The 24,623-nt window shown below is 46.9% G+C and overlaps 1 protein-coding gene across 4 annotated transcripts; it reads right to left on the reverse strand.

Moving 5' to 3' along the window:
• Positions 1-1,852: 1,852 nt before the first annotated feature.
• On the reverse strand, positions 1,853-22,624 carry LOC102737615 (uncharacterized). 4 transcript variants are annotated; one of them, XM_081807624.1, is made up of 7 exons: positions 22,356-22,624; positions 21,706-21,816; positions 20,461-20,589; positions 14,208-14,308; positions 13,248-13,374; positions 10,738-10,839; positions 1,853-8,605 (listed from the first exon to the last, which is right to left on the reverse strand). In XM_081807624.1, the coding sequence occupies exons 3-7, from the start codon at positions 20,498-20,500 to the stop codon at positions 6,711-6,713; spliced, it is 2,265 nt and encodes a 754-aa protein (XP_081663750.1). In that variant the 5' UTR covers positions 20,501-20,589; positions 21,706-21,816; positions 22,356-22,624; the 3' UTR covers positions 1,853-6,710. The 4 variants fall into 4 exon arrangements, with proteins under 4 accessions (XP_081663750.1, XP_081663751.1, XP_030896036.2 ...); XM_081807625.1 differs by lacking the exon at positions 21,706-21,816; XM_031040176.2 differs by lacking the exons at positions 20,461-20,589; positions 21,706-21,816; positions 22,356-22,624 and adding an exon at positions 17,376-17,449.
• Positions 22,625-24,623: the final 1,999 nt, after the last annotated feature.

Genomic DNA, 24,623 nt, shown 5'->3' on the forward strand with positions numbered 1-24,623 from the left:
GATTAATAAGTGACTGAAAAATGTATTACTCGTAAAACAGTAATGGTAGATTTTATTACTAAACAATTACTAATCACCTTCCTTAGAAAGTGAGTTAGAAACTGAAACTGAGCTAGTTCCACACCATTCAATTCAGCCAGTGAATTCCTAAACCAAGGGCACGAGGGCGCCTGGGTGGCTCAGTCGGTTAAGCGACTGCCTTCGGCTCAGGTCATGATCCTGGAGTCCCGGAATCGAGTCCCGCATCGGGCTCCCCGCTCGGCGGGGAGTCTGCTCCTCCCTCTGACCCTCCCCCCTCTCGTGTGCTCTCTCTCATTCTCTCTGAAATAAATAAATAAAATCTTAAAAAAAAAAAACAAAAACAAAAAACCAAGGGCACGAGAAGATCAGTTAACAACCCTGGTCGAAACCCCGCGCTCTCTGAACCTGTTTCTCCACTGGATTCAAGAAGGAGCCGGGGCATGAGGATTCTCAGAACAAACGTCAGCATGTTCTGCCCAATCGGTTTCTTTGGTCGGGGTCCCGCCTCTTTTCCTGGGCACAGCCACGCCCCCTGTGTTTACTCCAGCCAATCCTCGCGCGAGCCCCGCCCACCGCCCCGCCACCGCCACCGCGTGCCCAGGACCCTGCGGCCCCATTGGCAGGAGCAGGCTTCTAGCGCCTCTCCAACCCCGTAAGTGGCCTAAGCCCTCGAGACCGCTTCCAGCTGCTCTTCTGGCCAAAGAGGGGAGGATACGATGAGTGTCGTTAACTCTCGGGGCCCCGAGTACCTGGCAGTTTTGTCCTGCACCTCGGGTCGGCCTCCCACGCGGAGCTCTCTCCCCACAGGGAATCCCCACGATGGCGGCGGCGCTGCGTGCGCAGCTCCAGTGCTGTGCCTGCGTCTGCGCCTGCACCGACTCCCTGATGGACTACACTTCCCAGATCCACGCGGGATTCGGGCTCCTCAGGGCAACCATCCTCCGTAGGTCAAGGAGGAAGGAAACTCGGAGCCTCGGGCGGTTTCGCCTGGGATACACCGATGTCAGAAGCTTCTTCTGGCTTTCGTAGGCGAAGTGGAGAAGCATCTCCAGCGTCCATCTCCAGGGCAACCGCCGGCTGGAATCGACGGGGCTGTCTCCATGGCAACTGCCTAAGGGCTGCCGCTAGGAGAAGACCCCTCATTGCAGGCGCTTTTAAGTAGCAGGGATGCTCAACAAAACAGCGTGCTCTGCTCTTAAGACTTAATGGGAAACGTATGTTATAGCACAAAGAAGGGAGGAAAACTAGGTAGGGTGGGAAAGAGTTGATGTGAGGAAGGTTTCTCAGAGGAGGGGATCTTTGAATAAGGTTTTGACGGATGAATAGGAGGTCACCAGGGAGAGAAGAAACAGAGGAAAAAATACCATCTTTACTTACCTATCTGGTCCAAATTTGAAGCTGTGAAGCTGTATGACATAGTCTTAGCGAGGGTGTGGGGAAACTACCATTCTTGTACCATGCAGGTAGGGAGGGGAATGACTTCAGCCTTGAAGTCAATCAGGCAATTGAGGACTATTTTCTGAGAACCTGCTATGTTCTAGGCAGTGCTCCAGGCGCTGGGGATATCGTGGTGAAGGACACACATGGACCCGGCCTTCAGGGAGTCAGAGCAGGCAGTATATAGGAGACATATAAAGGGAAATTACAATTTGTGCTATGAATTAAACAGGCAAGGGGCTGAGACAAATGAAAGGACACCCCTGTGATCATGAAATACAAATATTTGGGAACATACATGTGCAATAAAAGCCAAATAAATCTCATGGCAGCTAGAGGTTGCCCTACCTGTAGATTTCTTTCTTTTCTTTCTTCCTTCCTTCCTTCCTTTCTTTCTTTCTTTTCTTTCACAGAGAGAGACACAGCAAGAGAGGGAACACAAGCAAGGGGAGAGGGAGAAGCAGGCTTCCCGCTGAGCAGGGAGCCCGATGCGGGGCTCAATCCCAGGACCCTGGGATCATGACCTGAGCCGAAGGCAGACGCTTAACGACTGAGCCACCCAGGCGCCCCTGTAGATTTCTTTCTAGTGTTTGTGAGGATGTGAGTTGGGGTTTTCTTTAACTTGCCATTGAAGGCAGCCTGAAGTACCAGTATAAACAGGTTGAATGCCTTGCTTTTGGTCTTTTTGGCTACTTGAGTAAGTAAATCATCTCTCTTGTTTGAGCTATTTTGAGTTTTCTGTGACTTGAAACCCAAAACATCCTTCATAATAAAGTCGTATTATTCTCCTTTGAAAAATAAGGAAACTGGATCAGACAGCAAGACAATGGCAAAGGCAAGATTCAAAATTAGCTTCTTTTAGACTAAAAAATCCAAGCATTCTACATTAGTATGTGAGTAAAAGAGTGAGGGTGAGTCTTTGAGAAGGAAGTGGATCAATTGTGCCAAGAAAGGTACAAGCATGGTGGAATATATTAGAAGAAGGCATTTAAAGATGCTACCCTGCTGGCTTTGAACGTGAAGGAAGGGGCCACAAGCCAAAGAATGCAGGTGGCCTCTACAGACTGAAAATTCATACCATAAGACATTTTAAAAAATGCAGATAGAATAAAAATTTAATTGTTAAAAAGTCATAAAAGTACTAGAATACAATATAGGATAATCTTGGGTGTGAGGAAGGCCTTTCTTAGCATGATAGTAGGTCCAAGAACTACAAAAGAAAATACAGATAGATTTGAATACCTAAAAATTTTAAAATTCTATGTAGCAAAATACATCATAAACAAAATTGAAAGAGCAATAACAAACCTGGAGAAAATATTAGTGGCGTATATACCAAGGGTTACTATGTGTAATACTTGCTCCTATAAATCAATACACAAAGGCAGCCCAATTAAAATTGGACAAAATACATAAATAAGCAGTCCAAAGAAAGCAAAACCTTAACAAACACATAAAAGGTCATTAATCTCACTATTGCTAGGACATTTTTACTTATTAGATGAGAAATATTTTTAAAAATTTTTAAAAGATTTATTTATTTGAGAAAGAGCAGAGTGAGAGAAAACACAGAGGGAGAGGGAGCATGGAGAGAGAAGGAGAAGCAGACTCCTCGCTGAGCAAGGAGTCCAATGCAGGACTCGATCCCAGGACCCTGAGATCACGACCTGAGCTGAAGGCAGACACAACCGACTGAGCCACCGAGGTGCCCCTAGAAATATTTTTAAAAGGCTAATACTGAGTAATTTTTGAAGGAAGTTGGGCAACAGAGAATAGGCATTCATACATACTTCCAGGAGTCATATAAATTGGTTCATCCTTTTTTGGAGGATTATTTAGCAATAAATATCAAAATTTAAACATGGACATCCTATGGTCCCACAAGTTTATTTCTAGAAATTCATCTTATGGAGATATCTTGCACAAGTGTCAAATGGTAAATATCCAGTGATGGAAAAGAAAAGATAAACAATCTCAATGTCCATTAATAGGGATTGGTTAAATAAATTCAAGAAACCCTAGCATGAAGTATTATGCAGTTGTTATAAATAAGGATACATATATATGTTTATATATAAACATGTTTGCATTATCATGGGAAAATATCCACATTATACCAAGTGAAAAAAGTCACTTCTAAAATCATATGTGTGGGGGCACCTGGTTGGCTGTGGGTGGAGCATGTGACTCTTGATCTCGGAGTTGTGGGTTTGAGATTACTTAAAAAAATAAACATCTTAAATCATATGTGTGCATATACCATACAAATCGTATACTGTTTTTATGTGGATATATACGTATGTGGATATATACGTGTGTGTGTATATACACACACAACCAGTTTCATAAAAACAAAAAAGGAAGTTCATATTCACAGAAAAAAGTCTAGAATCTTTGGAATGAAGATTTATAGAGAATAAATATGGTGAATTATTCACCATAAACGAGAATTTCTTCAACCACGAAAGGAGTCATATACTAAAAGAAATACCTGGGAAGACTTTAAACACGGTAATAGTTACCATGGGTGATGTTGGTGAGACACAGTCCCATCCTCTGTGGCCAGATTGCCAACGGACACAGAACTTCTTGGAAGCCTTTGGCCCACGGCTCTGGGATCACTGAAACATTCTTCCTTTGACCCCATGACTTCCCTGCCCAGATGTCACTTGGAAACTGGTCGGGTGCTCAGCCAAAAACTTCAGCAGAAGGGACATTTATAAAAGTCAAGAACTGGAAACAACTAAAATGTCCAACAGGGGATTGGTGAATTCACTGGCTGAATTAACTATGCAATGCCCCCCCAAACATCTGGTTGTTAAAGATGATTTAATGACATGGATAAATCATGATATTTAACAATAGGGGCTCGTGATATAAAGTAAACTAGAAGTATGCTAAATTGCATATTCAGTATACCCCAAATTTATTTAAGCATCTATAATATTATGTATTGTTTTTAAAGTAGCAGAAGTGTATCCAAATGTTAACAGTTATCTCTGGGTGGCACTGAACTTTGGGTGAAATCTTCTGGATTTCTTGGGTCTTCTAAATTTTCTATAAGAAGCATGTATTGATTTTTATAATAATAAACATTATTTTAAGAAGGAAACATTATACATGAAATGTGTTCAATCTCCATAGATGTTCAGAGCATAGCTTCTGAGCCTGACTACCTGGGCTTGAATCTATACTCCACGAGCTCATAGCTGTGAGACTTTGGCCACTTCATCTCCCTGTGCTTTGGTGTCCTCACCTGTAAAATGGGACAATATAGCCCTGAAGAGGTGGGACTGTTGAAAGAACGAGAATTGAGACATACCGAGGGCTTGGGACAGAACTTGGCACACAGTTAAGTTACTGAAAACACTAGTCATTTTATATGTTTGACATAGGAAAACATTATGGATGTTTACTGCTGGTAAAAATAGAGTGGAACTGTGGTCCTCATGCCCAGCTTGTCCCAGGCAGACTGGGACCAGGCCATTTGGAAAGCAATTTGACAAGATGTTCCAGTAATCAGGAAAATCATTAGAATCGTGCTCCTGCTATTTCCAACCTGGGAACATGACTTAGAGAAATAATCTCCTCAGAAGGACAGAGGAAGCAAGTATGGAAATGCTCATTCTAACATTCGTAATTGGGAAAATTGGTGAACCACCTGTGAAAATCAGGGGCTTAGAACAAAATCCACGTGGGGGAATGGATTTGTAAACTATTTTACACCCACCAGTGAAATATTATTAGCCTGGAGCGCCTGGGTGACTCAGTTGGTTAGGCGACTGCCTTCGGCTCAGGTCATGATCCTGGAGGCCCTGGATCGAGTCCCGCATCGGGCTCCCTGCTCAGCGGGGAGTCTGCTTCTCCCTCTGACCCTCCCCCATCTCATGTGCTCTCTCTCATTCTCTCTCTCTCAAATAAATAAATAAAATCTTTAAAAAAAAAAAAAGAAATATTATTAGCCTGAATAATGATGAGTATGAAGTGTATGTGATTACAAAAGACAATGCTCAGGGTATAATAGGGACAAATCAGAGAAAGCCAAAATTGTTTCTACGCTCTGATCACAGTGAAATAAAATAACATTTATTTTAAGATGATATTTGAAAGGGAATACAAAAAAATCAAAACAATAGGACTTCTGAGGGTGGCCATATTGCTTTTGTTTTAGGCTTAAAAATATGGATATGGAAGACAGAGTAAAACAAAACCAGAAAGAAATACACACAAAATGACAGGCTCTCCCTGGGCTGTGTGGTTATGGAGAATTGGTATTTTATTCCATACTTCCTGACACTTTCCAAATTATCCTTTATGATAAGTATAAGTTATTTTACTTTAAAATATTTCCTGTTATAAAAGTATGTGCATTATTTTTATAATAAAATATAAATACTATTTTTTGTTTGTTTTTTGGTTTTTGGTGGTTTTTTAGAGAGGGAGAGAGAGAGAAACAGAAGGAGAGAGAGAATCTTAAGCAGGCTCCACGCTCAGCGTGGAGCCTGACTTGGGGCTCAATCTCATGACCCTGAGATCAAGACCTGAGCCGAAGTCAAGAGTGAGACACTTAACGGACTGAGCCACCCAGGCGCTACCACTTCCCTTTTTTAATACTATGTTTTTATGATGAAAATATGATGAAAGAAAAACTTCCCTTTGGGCATAAATAAAAACAGAAAATGATGCTTAAGAGGGAAACTCCTTTATAAAGCGTAAATCCTGGACATGGGAAAGACACAAAAAATAGGCTTTAAAAATGGCTGTAAATAGTGGAACATACTGTGTTTAAGCCAACTGTGGATTTTGCCATGAAATTTGTAGCTTAGAGTTTTAAAGGATACTAAAATCTAGTGTTGGTGTTCAGCTACATAGACTTGTACTCTGAAGGGTTAATCTTCCCATTTTTTTTTTCCCTCGAATTTTCAAGCTCCAGTTTAATGAATGAGCGATAAATTTAAAAAGTTCACAGAGACCTTATTAAAGATATCAGATGATGTTATGTTCCATTTATACCACCCTCTGGGGATGCCGTTAAGACTGAAAAATAGGGGGGAAGCTGAGATTTTAGCAGGGGAGCTCCTAAAATGATCAGAAGTTGTCCCAGCTGGTGATAAACTGCACCAGGTCCTTGTAGGAAATAGAGAAGCAACTCTCTCAATATATAGTGTTAGGGTTCCTCTCTGGGAGGAAGTTACTGGTGCTGATGAAGGCTACACCGAACCCAGCATCAGAACCGCCCATCTGCTACCTTCTCAGGCTTTCTGGTCAGCAGGAGTTCTCTGAATATCAGCAAGCTGTGTGCTCCATGCAAAGCCTTTCTCAAAATCATCGCAGACGCAGGCGTCGTGCACAGTGTGAAGTCTCTGGTGTTCAGTCAGGTGTGAACTCCAGCTGAAATCCTCCCCACATTCCTTACACACATAGCGTTTGCCGCCTGTGTGTACCTTCTGGTGTTGAATAAGGTGCGAAATCTGGGTATAGGTTTTTCCACAGTTGTTACATTTATAGGGCTTCTCTCCCGTATGGATCCTCTGATGCTGAATAAGGTGGATGCTCTGGTTGAAAGCTTTCCCGCATTCCTTGCAGGCGTAGGGTTTCTCACCAGTGTGAATTCTTTGATGTTGGGTGAGGGAGGAGTTGTGACTGAATGTTTTCCCACACTCTTTGCACTTATAGGGTTTCTCGCCTGTGTGGATTTTCTGATGCTCGATAAGGTGGGTGCTCCGGCTGAAGGCTTTCCCACACTCACGGCACTCATAAGGTTTCTCTCCAGTGTGAATCCTCTGGTGTTGGATGAGGTGGGAAATCTGGGTATAAGCCTTCCCACAAACTTTACACTCATAGGGCTTCTCCCCGGTGTGAATCCTCTGGTGCCGGGTAAGCGAAGAGTTCTGGCTGAAGGTTTTCCCACATTCGTTACATTTGTAGGGCTTCTCACCAGTGTGAATCGTCTGGTGTTGAGTGAAGGACGAGGTGTGACTGAAAGCCTTTCCACACTCATTACATATATAGGGTTTTTCTCCCATGTGAACACTCTGGTGCCTCATAAGGTGGGAAATCTGTGTATAAGCCTTCCCACACTCGTTACACTCATAGGGCTTCTCACCAGTGTGAATTCTCTGATGCTGAGTCAGGGATGAACTGTGGCTGAAGGCTTTGCCACACTCAGAGCACTCATAGGGTTTCTCTCCAGTGTGAACTCGCTGGTGCTGGGACAGGGATGAGCTATGGCTGAAGGTTTTCCCACACTCGTTACATTTGTAGGGTTTCTCTCCGGTGTGGATTGTCTGGTGCTGAGTCAAGGAGGAAGTGTGACAGAAGGCCTTGCCACACTCACCACATTTGTAGGGCTTCTCCCCCGTGTGGATTTTCTGGTGGCGGGTGAGGTGGGACACCTGTGAGTAGAACTTCCCGCACTGGTTGCATTTATAGGGTTTCTCCCCAGTATGGCACCGCTGGTGTTTAATGAGGGAGGAGCTCTGGGTGAAGGCCTTCCCACATTCCTTGCATTTGTATGGCTTCTCTCCAGTGTGGATCCTCTGATGCTCAGTAAGCGATGAGCTCTGAGTAAAGGTCTTGCCGCATTCGCTGCACACGTAGGGCTTCTCTCCCGTGTGAATGATGTGGTGCTGAATGAAATACGAGCTGTTGCTGAACGCCTTCCCGCAATCATTACACTTGTAGGGTTTCTCTCCAGTGTGAATCCTCTGGTGTAGAATATAGTCTGAATGGTAAATGAAGGCTTTCCCGCATTCTGCACAGTTAAGTGGCTTCTTTTCTACAAATGTTCTTTCGCGTTTCAGGCTCTTTCTTGGCCCGTTCCTCTTCCGAGTTCTCTCTCCCACAGGCCCTCTTTGCTTCCTGATGAAGGCGGAGGTCTGCCTGAGGCTCCGCCCATGCTCGTGACAGCCCAGGCCTCTCTCCCCACAGACAGTTTCCTTGAGAGGAGCAAACATACACCTCAAACGCCTCTCCTGCTCTCCCTGGTCCTCCAACTGATGGCTCCAGGTCCAGGATGCCGCCAGCCTGGCATCTCCAAGCACTTCCCTTAAAACTCCCTCCCTCTCTCCCACTGGGGAAGTGGCCTCTTCAGAAACCCTCTTTTTCAGAAATGACTCCCAAGGAGCTGCAGAGCTGGTGTGCAAGGCTGAAAGACATGGAAAATGTGAATATCGTCTGCGTTGGAACCAAGGAAACTGATCAAGTTGAACTGACACTGGAAAACTTTAAAAGGCAAGTTTCAAAGTGTAGGTTGCTATTTCAAAAGACAGGAGAGACTCGTGTGGTGACATGGAAGGATGGCCTCAAAATATCCAAAAAATGAAAATGTTTTTTTACAAATGATTTGACTTATTTATTTGAGAGAGTGAGTGAGTGAGAGAGCACAAACAGGGGTTGCGGCAGAGGGAGAGGGAGAAGCAGACTCCCCCACTGAGCAGGGAGCCCGATGCGGGGCTCGATCCCGCGACTCCAGGACCATGACCTGAGCTGAAGGCAGATGTTTAACCAACTGAGCCACCCAGGTGCCCCAAGTTGTATATGTTTATGTATATGTTAACATGTGTATGCACATGCATAGTGGGGTGGAGGGTTTTCAATTTATTATTATTTACTTTTTGTTGTGGTAAAATACATACAACATAAAATACGACATTTAGGTCATTTTTAGGTGTGCTGTTCCATTGCATGTATATACTCATGCTGTGGAACAGTCGTCACCGCCATCCACCTCCAGAATGTTTTCATCTTCCCAAACTGAAACATTACCCATCAAATACTAATGCCATTTACCCTTCCCCAGCCCCTGGCCACCACCATTCCACTTTGGCTCTATGAATTTGCCTACTCTAGGTGCCTCATGTAAGTGGAATCATACAATACTTGTCATTTTGTGTCTGGTTTACTTCACTTAGCATCATGCCCTCAAGGTTTATTCACGTTGTTATTATTTACTTTTGTAATTAAAAAAATACAGTAAAGCTTTTGAGGTAAAATGAGAAAAGTAAATTTTTTTGAGAGATAAGCAAGATTATGGGGAGATTTCCATTTCCTGCTTTATTTTTATTTACATTTTCAAAGTTTCTGCGATGAACACATATAACTTTAATTTGATCAAAAGATATCAATAAATAGGGGTGCCTGGGTGGCTCAACTGGTTAAGCGTCTGCCTTTGGCTCAGGTCATTTTCTCAGGGCCCTGGGATCGAGCCCCGCAGCAGGCTCCCCGCTCAGCAGGGAGTCTGTTTGTCCCTGTCCCTTCCCCTGCTCGTTCTAGCTCTCTCTCAAATAAATAAATAAAATCTTTTTAAAAAAAAGATGTCAATAAATATTAAGTGTATGTGAGGCTTTTACAGCACAATCTTGCAATCTGGAGAAAGGGAAGTGTAGAGAAGAGATGATAAACAGGAAACACAGCTATGTGGAATTTGTTGAAGGGGATGGATTTTTTGATGCTAGTAGATCTGTTCACGGGACACCTATTAATTGCATATTGTTACATGCTAACCACAGTGCTAGGGCTTGCTGTCAGGGGTACTGGGGAGCCATGGGAGGGCTATGGGTACGGGAGAAGTGGGATCAGCTCCAGGTGTAGAAAGACCCCTCTTGGGCTGTGTGAGATGAATGGGAGGGCATAATACTGGAGGCTGGGAGGTGAGGGAGGAGGCCGGGATGAGGGTCCAGCCAAGGAGCTGAGGCCTGAGCCAGGGCTGTGGTACAGAGGACAGGGGACTGGGAAAAGTTAGGGGGCAGGAGGGACAGGACTGGGGACCAATGGGCTGTGGTGAACGGGAAGGAGGGGGCAAGTCCCACCCCACAACACGGTGGGCAGTGACGGAAACAAAGATGTTTCAACCCCCTCCCCTCATGGAGTTTGTGGGCCAGTGGGGGGCAAACATCTGGCCTCCTATTCCCCACCATGTTCGGTGGGGTCCCACTTCTGGGTCTTTACATAGATGATTCCCAATAAAGAAACACCAATAATCACTGTAGCCTATTCTGACCAGTGGGTTACTGTGTGCCAGGTGCTGGGCTACACTTTTAGGTGTTAATTCATTGACCTTTCCCAACCCAGGGTATTGAGCCCATTTTGCAGGTGAGGAAATCGAGGCACAGAGGGACTAAATGACCTGCCTGAAGGTCACAGAGCCAGAAGTGCTGGAGCTGGGATTTGAACCCAGCGCCCACAACTATGGCGGGTGTTGGGCTGCCTCATTCTTGTCACTGATCAAAACAGACAGGATAGGAAGATGGCTCACACCTGCTGGACAACCTCACCCACCTGGACAGGTAGCTTGCTGGGCTTCCTTCTTCTCCATTCTGGGCTCCTCCCCTCGCTCCAGACGGGAGATCACATCGGGTTTACACCCAAGAGGGCCCACCCCTGGAAAAGACACAAGATTTGGCCATGGCTGCCAGTCATCGGGAGGCCTCGGGGCTGGGCCCCAGGCCCTGGGTCTGCAGGGGAGCTGCATACATTGAGTGCCTAATGATTAGAAGGTCTAATGGTCCAGGTGCCTGGGTGGCTCAGTCGGTTAAGGGTCCAGCTCTGGGTTTTGGCTCAGGTCATGATCTCAGGGTCCTGGGATTGAGCCCCACATTGGGCTCCCTGCTCAACGGGGAGTCTGCTTGAGATTCTCTCTCTTTCTCTCTCTCTCTCCTTCTGCCCCTCCCCTACTCTCACTCTCTCTCTAAAATAAATCAATAGGGCGCCTGGGTGGCTCAGTTGTTAAGCATCTGCCTTCGGCTCAGGTCATGATCCCAGGGTCCTGGGATCAAGCCCCACAATTGGGCTCCCTGCTCCGCGGGAAGCCTGCTTCTCCCTCTCCCACTCCCCTTGCTTGTGTTCCTGCTCTCGCTATCTCTTTCTCTGTCAAATAAATAAATAAAATATTTAAAAATAAATCAATAAATAAAATAAATCAATACATAAATCTTAAAAAAAAAAAAAGCAGCAGCTCTAATGGTCCATGCGAGATTCATTTGTTGAGTGCCTACTACGTTCCAGAAAGAGCCTGAGTCCTGACATCACTGCTTACTTGGAAACAGGGGCTTTGCAGATGTAATTAGTGAAGATGAGGTCCTACAGGAGCAGGCTGGGCCCTGAGTCCAAAGACCGGTGTCTTTGTTTGAAGAGGAGAGACATACAGACACAATGGAAGGGAAAGGTCATGTGAAGATGGAGGCCAAGATTGGGGTGGCAGGGGTACAGGGCAAGGAACGGCAAGGGCCGCCAGGAGCCTCTGGAAGCTGCATCCAGGAAGGACTCTCAGAGGGAGCAGGGCCCTGCCCACAGCTGGATTTTACACTTCTGGCCTCTGAACTGTGAGGGAATACATTTCTGCAGGGGACAGGTGGAAGGGACCGCGTTCTTTACACCCAAGTTGCACAGAAAAGGGGTCACACAGCAGGCTGCCGGCTCTCTTTGGAAAGACCTGCTCCCATGGCTGCCCGTGGCTGGCTGGCGTCTGGGAAGCTGGATTTCAGGAGCGTTCCCAGCACTCCCTAACCTCCAGGAGGGGCTCCCTGTGCTTAAGCTGTTGGTGCAAACAACGTGGTTTCTGCTGAACACCTGCTTTCCTTCGGGGAGTCTAGAATTTTGACACGTGCCAGGCTGAGGGCGCTGACGTGACTGGCCCCCACGAAAAGCCCTGGGGTGCTGAGGAGGCTCTAACAAGTGTCCCTGATGGACAACTTCTCACACGTGTTGTCACGTCTCGTTGCCCGTCCTGTGTGACTCCATGGGGAGGGGACTCTGGCCTGGTCTCCCCCAGATCTCGTCCCACGTGCCTCATCTCTTTGCTGACTGTGCTTGGTGTCCTTGCGCTGCAGTGAATTGGGGCGGTGAGTACAACTGCATGCTGAGGCCTGCAGGTCCTCCTTGAGCCCCCAACCTGGGGGCTTTCCTCGGGCCCCTGACGTAGAAGTTTAAGCGGGTTTTTGGTGAGTTTGTCCAGTGAAAGTGTGTGAGTGAGCATGGCTGAGGAAGGAACCTTCAAACCACCAGAGTTCACAGGGCAAAGGCAAGACAGAAGAATCAGAAAAAGAAATTGAGGAGAGATGGAGGTGGACAGAAAGACAGACCACTGAGGAGGCTGGAGTAGGGTCAGGGGGTGAGGACAAGGCCAGATCAGGGCTGGGCTGCAGGGACAGAGGAGGGGATGGGCAGAGATTGTTGGGAGTCGGAGAGGATGTGGTGGGCTGTTGGGGAGGGGGTAGGATGGTGCTGGGGGGTGACTGGTCTGGGGACAGGGGACCCAGAGGAGGAGGGGCAGTTCAGTGTGGAGACGCTGAGCTCAGGGTGAGTGTGACAAATGTGAAGGGCCTTGAGGGGGCGCAGGAGGTGGGTGGGTGGACAATGTAGGACTAGGGAGACACATTTGGGAACAGCATTTCTGTGTCTTGGAAAGATTCTAAGATGGAGCTAGATGACTGGAGGACATCCAAGGAACACTTGGAGTCTGAGATGCTAGAACAGGCATTCCAGGGAGGAATCTGAGGTCACCACACGTAGAAAGGGAAGCAAGAAGAGAAGGTGGGGGCAGAGGCTGAAGATTTTGCAGGACAGGCAGAGGACTCCGGGCCCTCGGGGACGCAGGGACTCTAGGAGAAGCAGCGGAGAGACAGAGGGACAGACAGTGGCCAGCCAGGAGGGACCGGTAAAAAGAGCAGAGAGGGTACCCCATGACCTCAGCAAATACCCACTGTTGAGCAGTGGGTGGGCACAAAGGAGATGAGGGCAGAAGGGGGGCATCACGCCTCTTCCTGGGGAGGCAGGGGGCAGGGCCTCACCCAGTGACAGAAGGTTCTGGTAGTTCTCTAGCATCACGTCCCGGTACAACTCCCTCTGGCCAGGCCCCAGCTGGCCCCACTCCTCCAGGGTGAAGTCCACAGCCACATCCTTGAAGGTCACTGATTCCTGCAAGGGACAATTTTACATGGTGGAGGGGCACATCCTTCTAGAACTCTGGGGCCGGGAGAGGTCATGGGTCAACAGCCTACCCCTGCTGGTGGTTGAACCAGCTCTAACACTCTGGGCTGGAACATACTGACTCAGCAGGTTTGAGATAACTGAATAAAAATGGCCCACAGAAATGCAGAAAGTTTTGGCCAGCTCCTAGCCCACAGGCTTCTTGGCAGAAGGTAGGAGAAAGCTCCCTTTTGCATGACTCTTTACTGCCATCTGTTGGAAAATCGTTATAATATGCCAATTATTTTAGTAAATGACCGTTTACTGCCATCTGCATGAAAACTTCCACAATACACCAGTGTATGAGGTACATGTGGAACCTGCCACTGAGGTAAAGCACTCTTGTGCAGTGCGCAACCTGCACACCTATATATGACAGCCCTAAGAAACACTTTTTTTTTTTAAATCAAGCCATTGTGTGCAAGAGTGATAACTAAGTGGCGCTCCATCCCAGACCCGAACTGGGATCCCAATGCCCATCCCTGACTCCAAGGATAAGGCTCGGGGGTGAAGCAAAACCATCCACTGCCCACTTCTCTCGGCAACTCAAAGGCTGCTGAGAGTTAGATTGGTTTGTAGACCGGGTCATAATGTCCCAACTCAGAGCATCCTGCCCCTCCCCCTTCCCCTCCTCGCTGCACCTCCCAGCCCCAGAGCCCCTCCCACCATAGCCTCTTCCCCATGCCTGGGAGGAGCAGAAGATCTTCAGGCCACAGGCAGAGATGAGGATGGCCCTCTGGAGTCCACAAAATCATCTTGGGGAAGGGGAAGCCCAGAATCACCTGGTCTTCAGCCATCAGGGTCCTGTGGCCACTGCGTGGTCCTGGGCATGTGCCTCCAGGAGACAGGAGCAGGCCTGAGTCCGCAGAGCTGGAGGAGGAGACTGGAGCACAGAGGAGGGTCAGTTCTCGCCCGGACAGACAGATGCTTTCCCGAAGATGCCTCATGACAGGGGACTCTAGTCTCCCAGGAGCTGGAGCAAAGGCTCTGGACGGGCTGCCCGAGGCCCCCATTCCACACCAACAACCGCTAGCAATCAGGAGGCTCAGCTCACTGCACCTACATAACAGCTCTGAAAGACTAGTTTAACTAGAGTTATCTCCAGAGAAGGAAATAGAGGCACAAGAGGTCAAGGCCCTTGCTCAAGGTCACAGAGAGATCAAGTATCACAGCGCGATTCAGGCCCAGCAGTCTGGCTGCAGAGCTAAGCCGCCTTTTTATTTTTTTAATTTTATTTATTTTTTTTAAGCCGCCTTTTTAGTCTTACTTTTTTTTCTTGTGGTAAAATGCATATAACATGCAATATAACATTTTAACCACTTTAAATGATACAGTTCAGTGGCATTTAGGACGTTCACAGTGATGTGCAACCATCACCACGATCTGGCTCCAGAATGTTTTCACCATCGCCCTAAAAGGAAACCTTATACTGTTAATCAGTCACTACCAAATCTCCCTGTTCTGTCCCAGCCCTCCAATGCCAGCCTCTGATAACTACTCATCGTTTTTTCTTTTTTAAAAAGATTTGTTTATTTATTTTACAGAGAGGGGAGGGGCAGAGGGAGAGGGAGAGAGAGTCCCAAGCTGACTCTGCACTGAGCGCAGAGCCCAACTCGGCTCAATCTCACGACCCTGAGATCATTCACCCGAGCCGAAACCAATCAGTCACTTAACTGACTGAGCCACCCAGGTGCCCCTCATCTTTCTGTCTTAATGGATTTGCCTATTCTGGACATTTCATATGAAGGGAATCATATAATATGTGGCCCTTTGTGTCTGGCTTCTTTCATTTAGCATAACGTGTTCCAGATTCATCCATGTTGCACCACGTATCAAGGCTTCATTCCTTTTTATGGCTGAATAGTATTCTGTGGCATGGATCTACCCCTTTTTTGAAGAGCTCCTTCTTTTTTTTTTTTTTTTTAATAGGATGTGGTGCCCCATGCATGACCCTGAGATCAAGACCTGAGCTGAGATCAAGAGTTGGACACTTAACCGACTGAGCCACCCAGGCGCCCCTGCAGAGCTCCTCCTATCTGCCTTACAAATCCTGCATAAGGATCCTGATCTCCCACTTAAGATGTTTAAAGAAAGGTTCCATCTGCTAGAATAAAGTTTAAAAAAATCCCTGCAAAAAAAAAAAAAATCTCTGCCAAAGAAAAATCAGTGTTTGGACTATGGTCACTTCCATCCATTCATCAAATATGCTCTGAGACTCGTGAGAGTGACAGGCTCATCTGAGGGCAGAATAATGAACGAGATGAGGCTCTGCCCTAAAGGGGCTCCCTGCCTGGTGGGGGAGACAGGCCTGGACATAGGCCAGGTGGTGGGCTGAACAATGGCCCTACTCCTGTATCTTGTGGACGAACGTGGGATGTGATTAAGTTAAGCACCTCTAGGTAGGAAGATTATCCTGGATTATCTAGGTGGGTCCTAAATGCAATAATAAGTGTCCTTAGAAGAGAGAGGCCGGGGGCTATTTGACCTGGAGGAGGCGGCTACGTAAGGGAAATCAAGAGAAGCAGAGTTAGGGAGAGAAGACCCTGCCTCTGGCTTTGAAGCTGGAGGAAGAGGGCTCATCTAAGGAACACAAGCAGACTCTAGAAGCTGGAAAAAAAGGCAAGGAAATGGATTGTCCCCTAGAGCCTCAGGGGGGAGCACCGCTCTGCTGACACCTTGATTTCAGCACGGTGAAACCCACTGCAGGCTTCTGACCTCCCAAACTGTAAGAGAACACATTTGTGTTGTTTGAAGCCACCAAGACTGTGGTAACTTACGGCAGGAAGGGAAACTAACACAGTCCAGAAACGAAAAGACGTGGCCTCACACGTGTTTCCAGTTACACAGGAACACAAGCAGCTGAAGGCTGAGAACAGCGGGCGAAATTCTGATGAGGAAATGAGAAGCAGAGTCTTACAGACTCTCCCCTATCTCCTCGCCAGTCCCTTAATCATTACAAAAAGAAGGTCACTTTAGCGCGGAGATGTCTGGCGGACACCACTGCAACCAAGTGATCAAGACTGACATGACCTGTGATGGGCAAACGGGCATCACGGGCTTCTGATCTGATGAGGACACAGCATCACGCCCAAGGTACTCCCACCAAACCTAAATCTAATCATGAGGAAACACTGATCAAGGGACATTCTGGAAGTGCCTGGTCTGTAATCTTCAGAATTGCCAAGACCATCAAGATCAAAGAAAGACTGAAGAACTGCGTCAGGTTCACGGAGACTAAAGAGACCTAACTTTAGTTAGGGATTTTCTTTTGCCATTAAGTACATTATTGGGACAATTAGCAAAATTTGAGGGTCTGCAGATTAGCTAATAGTCTGTATCGATGTTACTGTCCTGATATGATCATGGTGCTGTGGTCTTGGAAGATAATGGCCCTGTTTTTAGAAACACACAGACTCGTGGGTAAGGGGGGGCGCGCAGACACACAGACGGGGACTGAACGGGGGTTGGGATGGTGGCGGGGGGGAGAGATCAGAGAGAGATTAGAGACCCAGAGAAAGGGTAGCATGCTCAGGATAAGGACAGAGACAGAGGGTGTGATTGTGCAGAGTACGCGGGGGCTTTCGGGTCAGACACCCCGGATTGTGATCCCAGGCCGACCACCGTGACCTGCGAGAAGCCGCGGAGTCTGTTTCTTCACCTGCGAAGTGAGGAAACGCATCGTCTCCCTCCTGGGAGATCGCAGCAGTTCCGCGCACGCCTGACTCCTGGCAAACAGCAGGCGCCCAATTCCTGCGCGCTGAGATCGTCCGAAGCCGCGCGGGTGGCAGAGGCGCTCTGGGGATACCTCGCGAGTGATAGGAGGGGGCGGGACACCGCCCACAGCGCCCACCCAGGCGCGACTCGGGCCCGCCTCCCTGAGCGCTCGCGGGCCTGCCCCGCTCGGCCAGCACCCACACGCTCCGGCTCCCGGCCGCCAGGTAGGGACTCACCTGTGCGCCCCCGCGGGTTGCGCAGGGCGGCCAGGCCTTCCCTCCCTCTGGCGGGCCGCGGAATGCGCCTGCGCGGTCGCTGTCTCGGAACTATTAAGCCCTGGTTCTTTAAACGCGGTTTCGCAGCTGGACTACATTTCCCAGAAACCATTACGGGCTCACGCTCCTCCCGAGCTAAGGTCTCTAAAGGCGGGGGGAATGCTGGGAAATGGAGTCTGCGAGTACGACATGGGGCCGAAGGGAACATGGTATTGAGAAATTTTGGCTGTACTGACCCGGCGAATATACCCATTATAGCCAGTCTTTTTGTTGCCCTTCACAGGAGGGGACGTCATAGTCCATTTAACCCATCTAACGAAGTTTCCCCTTTAGCTGAAGTCCACAGGACACGTAGAAGTTGGCCCCATCTAAATTGATGGTGAACAAATTGAGCCTCTGTCACTAATTACTCACTACCTCTGGGCATCCGCTTCCTGTTTGCCTCAGTTTCACCTATCACCTCTTAAAGGGTGGTGTGATAAAGGAAACAGACCCCTAAAGTGGGAGCTGGAAGATGTATATCCAAGAATGCAAGGATGGTTTGATATTGGGCTATCATATAATTTGCTAATTGATATATCAAGGTAATACCATCACATCCATGGATATGAAAAGGGTTTTGAAAACCTTCAGTAATAAGCCATTTCTGCATAAAGTTAATATATTTAAGAATAGGTCCATCTTGAATAGTAATGACAACAATCTTTTTTTAAAAAAAGGATTTTATTTATTTGAGAGAGAGGGCATAGGTGTCAGAGAGAGCAGGAGAATCAGACCCCCCACTGAGCAGGAAGCCCAACCCAGGCCCCATCCCAGGACCCTGAGATCATGACCTGAGCTGAAGGCAGAGGCTTAACTGACTGAGCCACCCACACACCCCAGTAATGACAACAATCTTAAGGAGTTCCTTGGTTCTCCCTTGTTTTTAATTACATACATATCATCAAAACCCCGTATCAGGCTTAATGCTAAAAACCAAAACATCCCCATTAAAGTCAGAACAAACTGTCCAGCATGACCACTTTTGGAAGAACTATCAATGCAGTTAGACAAGAGAAAGAAAAGGTATCATTGGAACAGAGAAGTCTGGGTTGTCATTCTTCTTTAAATATGATATGATTGCTATCTTGGAAATCAGAGAATCAAATGAAACACTAAGATAAGCCATGGATAATTATGTAAAATTACTGGGTACAAGGTTAATAAAATCCCATAGGTTTTCTCTTTTCAACAAAGAATGATGATAAATCTAATGAAAAAAGGGGTTATTTGGATTTTAGTGCCATATTTGCCTGATAGATTGTAATCTCTTTGTGATCTGGAGCAGTTGTCTTCCACTCTGTACCTAGGTTTTCCTCTCTGTAATCCCTCATTGGGATAATGTGTGGCAAATAGCTCTTCTTCAAAGCCTTTCCCCTGCTTTCTGTGCACACAGCTAGACTACATTTCCCAGCCTCCCTTGCAATCCGGGGTGACCATGTGACTAAGTTCTGGCCAATAAAGTGAGAGAAGTGAACATGCATGCCAAGCCCAGACCTGGCCCATTGAAACCTCTCACTTGTCACCTTCCACAGTCTTTTCCTTTCTGTGGATGTAGATGGAGACTATGACCCTGGAAGTCCTATGTTGAAAATGGAAGGAGCCTAGGGGCGCCTAGGTGGCTCGTTGTTAAGCATCTGCCTTCGGCTCAGGTCATGATCCCGGGGTCCTGGGATTGAGCCCCGCATTGGGCTCCCTGCTCGGCGGGAAGCCTGCTTCTCCCTCTCCCACTCCCCCTGCTTGTGCTCTCTCTCTCGCTGTCTCTCTCTCTCTCTGTGTCAAATAAATAAATAAAATCTTAAAAAAAAGAAAAAAGAAAATGGAAGGAGCCTAGATCCCTGAATTGTCCCTTGGAGGGGGCCATCTCCAATCAGAAACCAAATAATAAAAAGTTAGTTTCAGTTATATGGACTCAGGGGATTGATTAGATAAATGATGGTATATCCGGCCTATGAAACGTTATCGAGCCTGAAATAATTATGATCAGGACACAATAACATGGGGAAATACTTGTGAATGAAAGTTAAAAGAAGAAAAATTACAAAGTTATGTATCTTTCATGTTTATAAAGATGTAAAATATATGTATACACATGATTAAAAGCTAGATAAACCACTATCAAAATGAAATAAGATCAGCTGTCACTTAGTGACAACATGTAGTGGGCTTTATTAATTTATTTAACTCATACAACCACCCTGGGAAGATGTGTCCAACAGCCCCAGGGAGACCTTTGCAGCCCCAAGGCTCAAAGATCCAACCAGCGACAGTGGGTCCAGGGAAACCTCTCTTCTCATCGCCAGGCTCCCCGGCTCTGCTGCCTCTCCATGCCCATGAACTTGGCCCTGGCTCAAGCCTTGTCCTTACCCTAGAGCTTCACTGTAATCTCATCTCAAACCTCCTGGCCCCCAGTGTCTCCCCTCCAGTATGTCCCCCACACACATCCCAGAAGAGTCTTGTCTTGTCTTGTCTTTTCTTTCCTTTCTTTCTTTCTCTTTCTTTCTTTTCTTTCTTCTTTTTCTTTTCTTTTTCTCTCTTTCTTCCTTTCTCTTTTCTTTCTCTTTCTTTTTTCTTTCTTTCTTTCTTTCTATAAAGATTTATTTATTTATTTTAGCTGGGGAGCATGCACGAGCATGGGGGAGGGGGAAAGAGAGAAGGAGAGAAGTAGACTCTGTGCTGAGCACAAAGTCTGACACAGGACTCGATTTCATGACCCATGAGGTCATGACCTGAGCCAAAATCAAGAGTCAGATGCTTAACCGACTGCACCTCCCAGGTGCACCCCCCTCCCCCCCAGAATGGTCTTTCTGCACGAGAGCAGATCCAGTCCTTCCTCTGGCTGGTACTGCCCTCAGCAAAGTGTCCAGGCCTTAGCCTGGTACCTGAAGCCCTGTGAGCCTGGAGCCTGCCTTGCTTCACTTCATGACACTCTCTCTTAATCAACGCAGGTGGCCATAATAAAATACCATAGACTGAATGACTTAAACAACAGAAACTTATTTCTCACAGTTCTGGAGCCTGGAAGTCCTAGATCCCGGAGCCAGCATGGTTGATTTCTGGTGAGACCTCTCTTCCTTGCTTGCAGATGGCCACCTTCTCGATATATCCTCACATGGTTTTTCCTTGGTACAGGAGCCTATGGAGAGAGAGCTCTGGTGTCTCTTCCTCTTTTTATAAGGACATTAGTCCTGCTACTATGGATCTTGTCCTACATTAGTCCTACTAGCTATGGGTCTTGTATGGGTTACTTAAATCCTCCTTCTAGGTGTCCTTGTCTCTAAAATGTGGGAGCAATGCCTTCTTCATTGGGTAGTCATGCAAGTTAAATGAGCTCACTGACATATGAATCTCATTGGCTGAAGCAAGTAGCATGGTCGCAACTGAATTCATATAGCAATCCCAGGGAAGGGTCCTGATTGGTCCTTCTTGGGTCTTAGGCCCACCCCTTGGACCAATCACTATTGCTAGGATTGGGGTATATGATAAAGACATGGTTACAGGAAGTTAGGCCCTAGTGTGATATGTCTGCTTGATGGGGATAGCCCAGGGCATGGTATGAGCACAGATGAGGGCCTCCAACCTACTCTGGGCAATTAGGGAGGACTTTCGGAGGAGGTCTCACCTTGGCTGTAGCTTGAAAGATAAGAACCAATGGACTAAGAGGCATAAACGTGACCAGTGAAGGCAGAGAATGAGGTGGGCTGTTCCAGGCAGAGGGAACAGAGAGTACAGAAGCCTAGAGGAGAGAAAGAGATATAAGGAGCTCTTTGTGGCTGGCATGCAAGTGTGGGATGTGGAAGAGTGCTATGGATTGAATGTTTGTTTCCCCCAAAATTCGTATGTTGAAGCCCTAACTCCCAATGTGACTTTATTTGGATATAGGGCATTTGGGGAAGTAATTAAGCTTAAATGAGGTCAAAAGGGTAGGGCCCTGCTCCAATAGGATTTGATGTTCTATAGAAGACAATTGGCACAGTGCTTTACAGGTAGGATCCTGTAGCAAGGGCCACAGAGCATAATGGTTAATCCCACTTATTCACTGAACGTCATTAACCTCTCTGTACCTCGGTTTCCTCATTGTATATAAGGAGATAATAAATACCCAAATAAATGACATTTGAATAGGTAGCTATAACTAAAGCTATTACAACAGAATGTTACAGAAAACACCACCTTCTGTTTGCTATCAATATTATTGACATCAAATATTATTTTTATTTTTATTTTTTTTTTAAAGATTTCATTTACTTACTCGACAGAGAGCGAGCGAGCGAGAGCAGGAACACAAGCAGGGGGAGTGGGAGAGGCAGAAGCAGGCTTCCCGCCGAGCAGGGAGCCCGATGTGGGGCTCGATCCCAGGACCCTGGGATGATGACATGAGCCAAAGGCAGACGCTTAACGACTGAGCCACTCAGGCGCCCCTCAAATATTATTTTTAAAAGTTATTAATACTTCCCACCTCTTGACCTTCGTATGTGCTGTTCCCTCTGTCCGGAACGTTCTTTTTCTCTATTGCTCTTGGAAAACTGCATTTCTTGCTACCAGCTCTTACAGCCATTCCTATGGGAAAGTTTCCCCTATACCCATCCAGCCCAGCTGGAGCTGGTAAGTCAACTCCCTCCCGGGGTTCCACCCGAACCTAGCGCTGATATTATAGTAACTGTATTGTAATTATTGTAACTGTCTCTCCTGCCCCAGATTGCGCTCTCCGAGAGCATTCATCACACTATAATTTCCGCACAATTTAATTATCCTTTTATTGTGCACTGCTCCCAGGAAATTCACAGAAAGTTAAGGGCGTAGCTGGACCTGCAGCGTGAAGAAACGTAAGAAACCAAAACAACACTGCTACCTAAGCAAAAAGCATTTTAGGGCCACCAACTTACGACCCCCAGGCCTCACCGGAGTGGGCTTGGGGCAGGACACCAGCTTAAGAAGTGAACGTGAAGTCCGGCATCTTTGACTTGTCTGCAGAAGCCTCGCCTGCCAGCTAGCATGCTCGGTGGGGGTGACGTCATGCGTGCCAGGAGTGACGTCACCGAGGCGACAGCATCCGTTGCCTTCACTGGAGGGCGCCTGCGTGGTAGTGGGGGTGGGGGAGCCTGGAAACTACCATTTCCAGACTGCTCTGGGTTGGAGCCTCTGCTCTTCCAAACCGCCCTAATCCAAGGGCTCCTTACTGCGCATGTGCCAAAACCGGTATCTTGGCAACGGAGGACTGGAGTCGGGCTCTTCGAGTGCATACCCCACCCCACCTTTAACTAGAGTGGCTCGGTAGTATCTATGGCAACGGGGGAGTTGCAGGGGGAGAGGATTCTGGGAAATGTAGTTAATTAGAGAATCTAGCGAGCTCTAGCCACACTTAACATTTCATTTGCCAATAATCTCTAGCATAAAAAATATAAGCATAAAAAATATAAGCAAATATAAGATGTTTCTCTGTCACTTCACAATGATAGCAAAACATGTCTTGGGTTGGTCCTCAGTATTCGAAAAAATTAGTTGCCTGCACTACTTATGGAGAGATTTCACATTTAAAAAAATCTGAATTTCTGGGTTCTCTTGAGAACTCTGAAGATCTGAAAACACTGGGCTGTTATTTCACCGCGACCGCAATAGAATGGAGCTGAGTACTTTCTATCCTCCGTGGATGCGACCTGCATTTCACTTTATCTTCCTGGACCCATCAATATTTGGGGTTTCCATCCCAGACCCTGGAAAAACCACCAAGCTCCTTTCCCTGGCATTTAAAGGCCCTCAGTATATGGATCAGTATCATTTTTGCAGGCTTCCTCCCCTTTCCGCCAACACTACCATCCTCATTTATTCCACAAATATTTACTGAGAGCCTGCTCTGGGCCAAGCCTTGTGCTGGGCACCGAATCTTTAGCTAAATTTGGTTTTTCTTATCAACGCCCATCCCTTCCACTGATGAGGTTTTGGAATATAGGCGAGGTTCAGTGCGGTGGAGTCCGGAGCTGACGACCAAGAAAGAATTCTTGAGACATCTTTGGTGCAAAATGGTGGTTCATTAAAGCCCGGGGACAGGACCCGTGGGCAGAAAGAGCTGCTGCCCTGGGGTTGTGAGGGGTGGCTGATTATATACTATAGGGTTGGGGGAGGTAAGGAAAAAGGGAGATTTCTGAAATAACTTTCATATGCTAAAGAAGATTCACAGGATACTGGAGGCCTTGCCATTGTCAAATTAAGGTTGTTTACCCCTCTAGTAAGGCATTAATAGTTGGGAACTTCCTGGAGGAACATTACACTGCCCACTTCAAGTGTCTGACTGTGGGCTGCAGGTTGTAAAGACATTTAATTGTATTTACATTCCCTTCTGGAAGCTATTGCTAAGGTTTTTTTGTTTTTTTTTTTTTTAAAGATTTTATTTATTTGACAGAGAGAGCACAAGCAGGGGAGCGGCAGGCAGAGGGAGAGGGATAAGCAGGCTCCCCGCTGAGCAGGGATCCCGCTGTGGGACTCGATCCCAAGACCCTGGGATCAAGATCTGAGCCAAAGGCAGACGCTTAACGACTGAGCCACCCAGGCGTCCCTTGCTAAGGCTTTTAAGCCCTTCCCAATGGAAAGGCTTTTGTAAGTAACCTGAGGGAGATTCATATCTTGTCGTCGGATTGTGATCTCTGTAAGTTAACTATTTGTTTTTCCTTTAGGGCAGCCAGGAGTGCCTGAGGAATGTCACATATACCCCATGGTGGGGGGGGGGGGTTGTGGGGTGTCAGCTTCTGCTTTGTCCTCAGCTTGCCCTCTGTTCACTCATCACACCAAACATCTTCATTATCCAGATCCTGAATGAGATAGCAATAGTTTTGCTAGCAAGTTCAGAAACAGACGGATACTATGTTATCCAAATTTATTTGCTTTCTTACTTGGGGTTAGCAGGTAGCAAGAGTTCAGATAGCAAAAGATTTACATGAAAATGTATCTGAATCTATTCAGGAACACAGAGGGTGAAAATTTAGTTCAGAGAGGGAGGGGAACGTGTATTCTCTGCGTTGACTACTGCTGTCCCTTTTCCAGACCATCCTTGAGGGACCCACTATGGTGTTATCTCCTTTAGGATGCATTCCTCCTTTCAAGCTCTCATTGTAGGTTGTCTATTACTCTTGAAGGCTCAAATCACTTCTACTTTGATGTAGGGTAACTGGTACC

This window comes from Leptonychotes weddellii, chromosome 16 (assembly GCF_054177405.1).
Source record: "Leptonychotes weddellii isolate Sample4059 chromosome 16, ASM5417740v2, whole genome shotgun sequence".
Taxonomy (NCBI): Eukaryota; Metazoa; Chordata; class Mammalia; order Carnivora; family Phocidae; genus Leptonychotes; species Leptonychotes weddellii.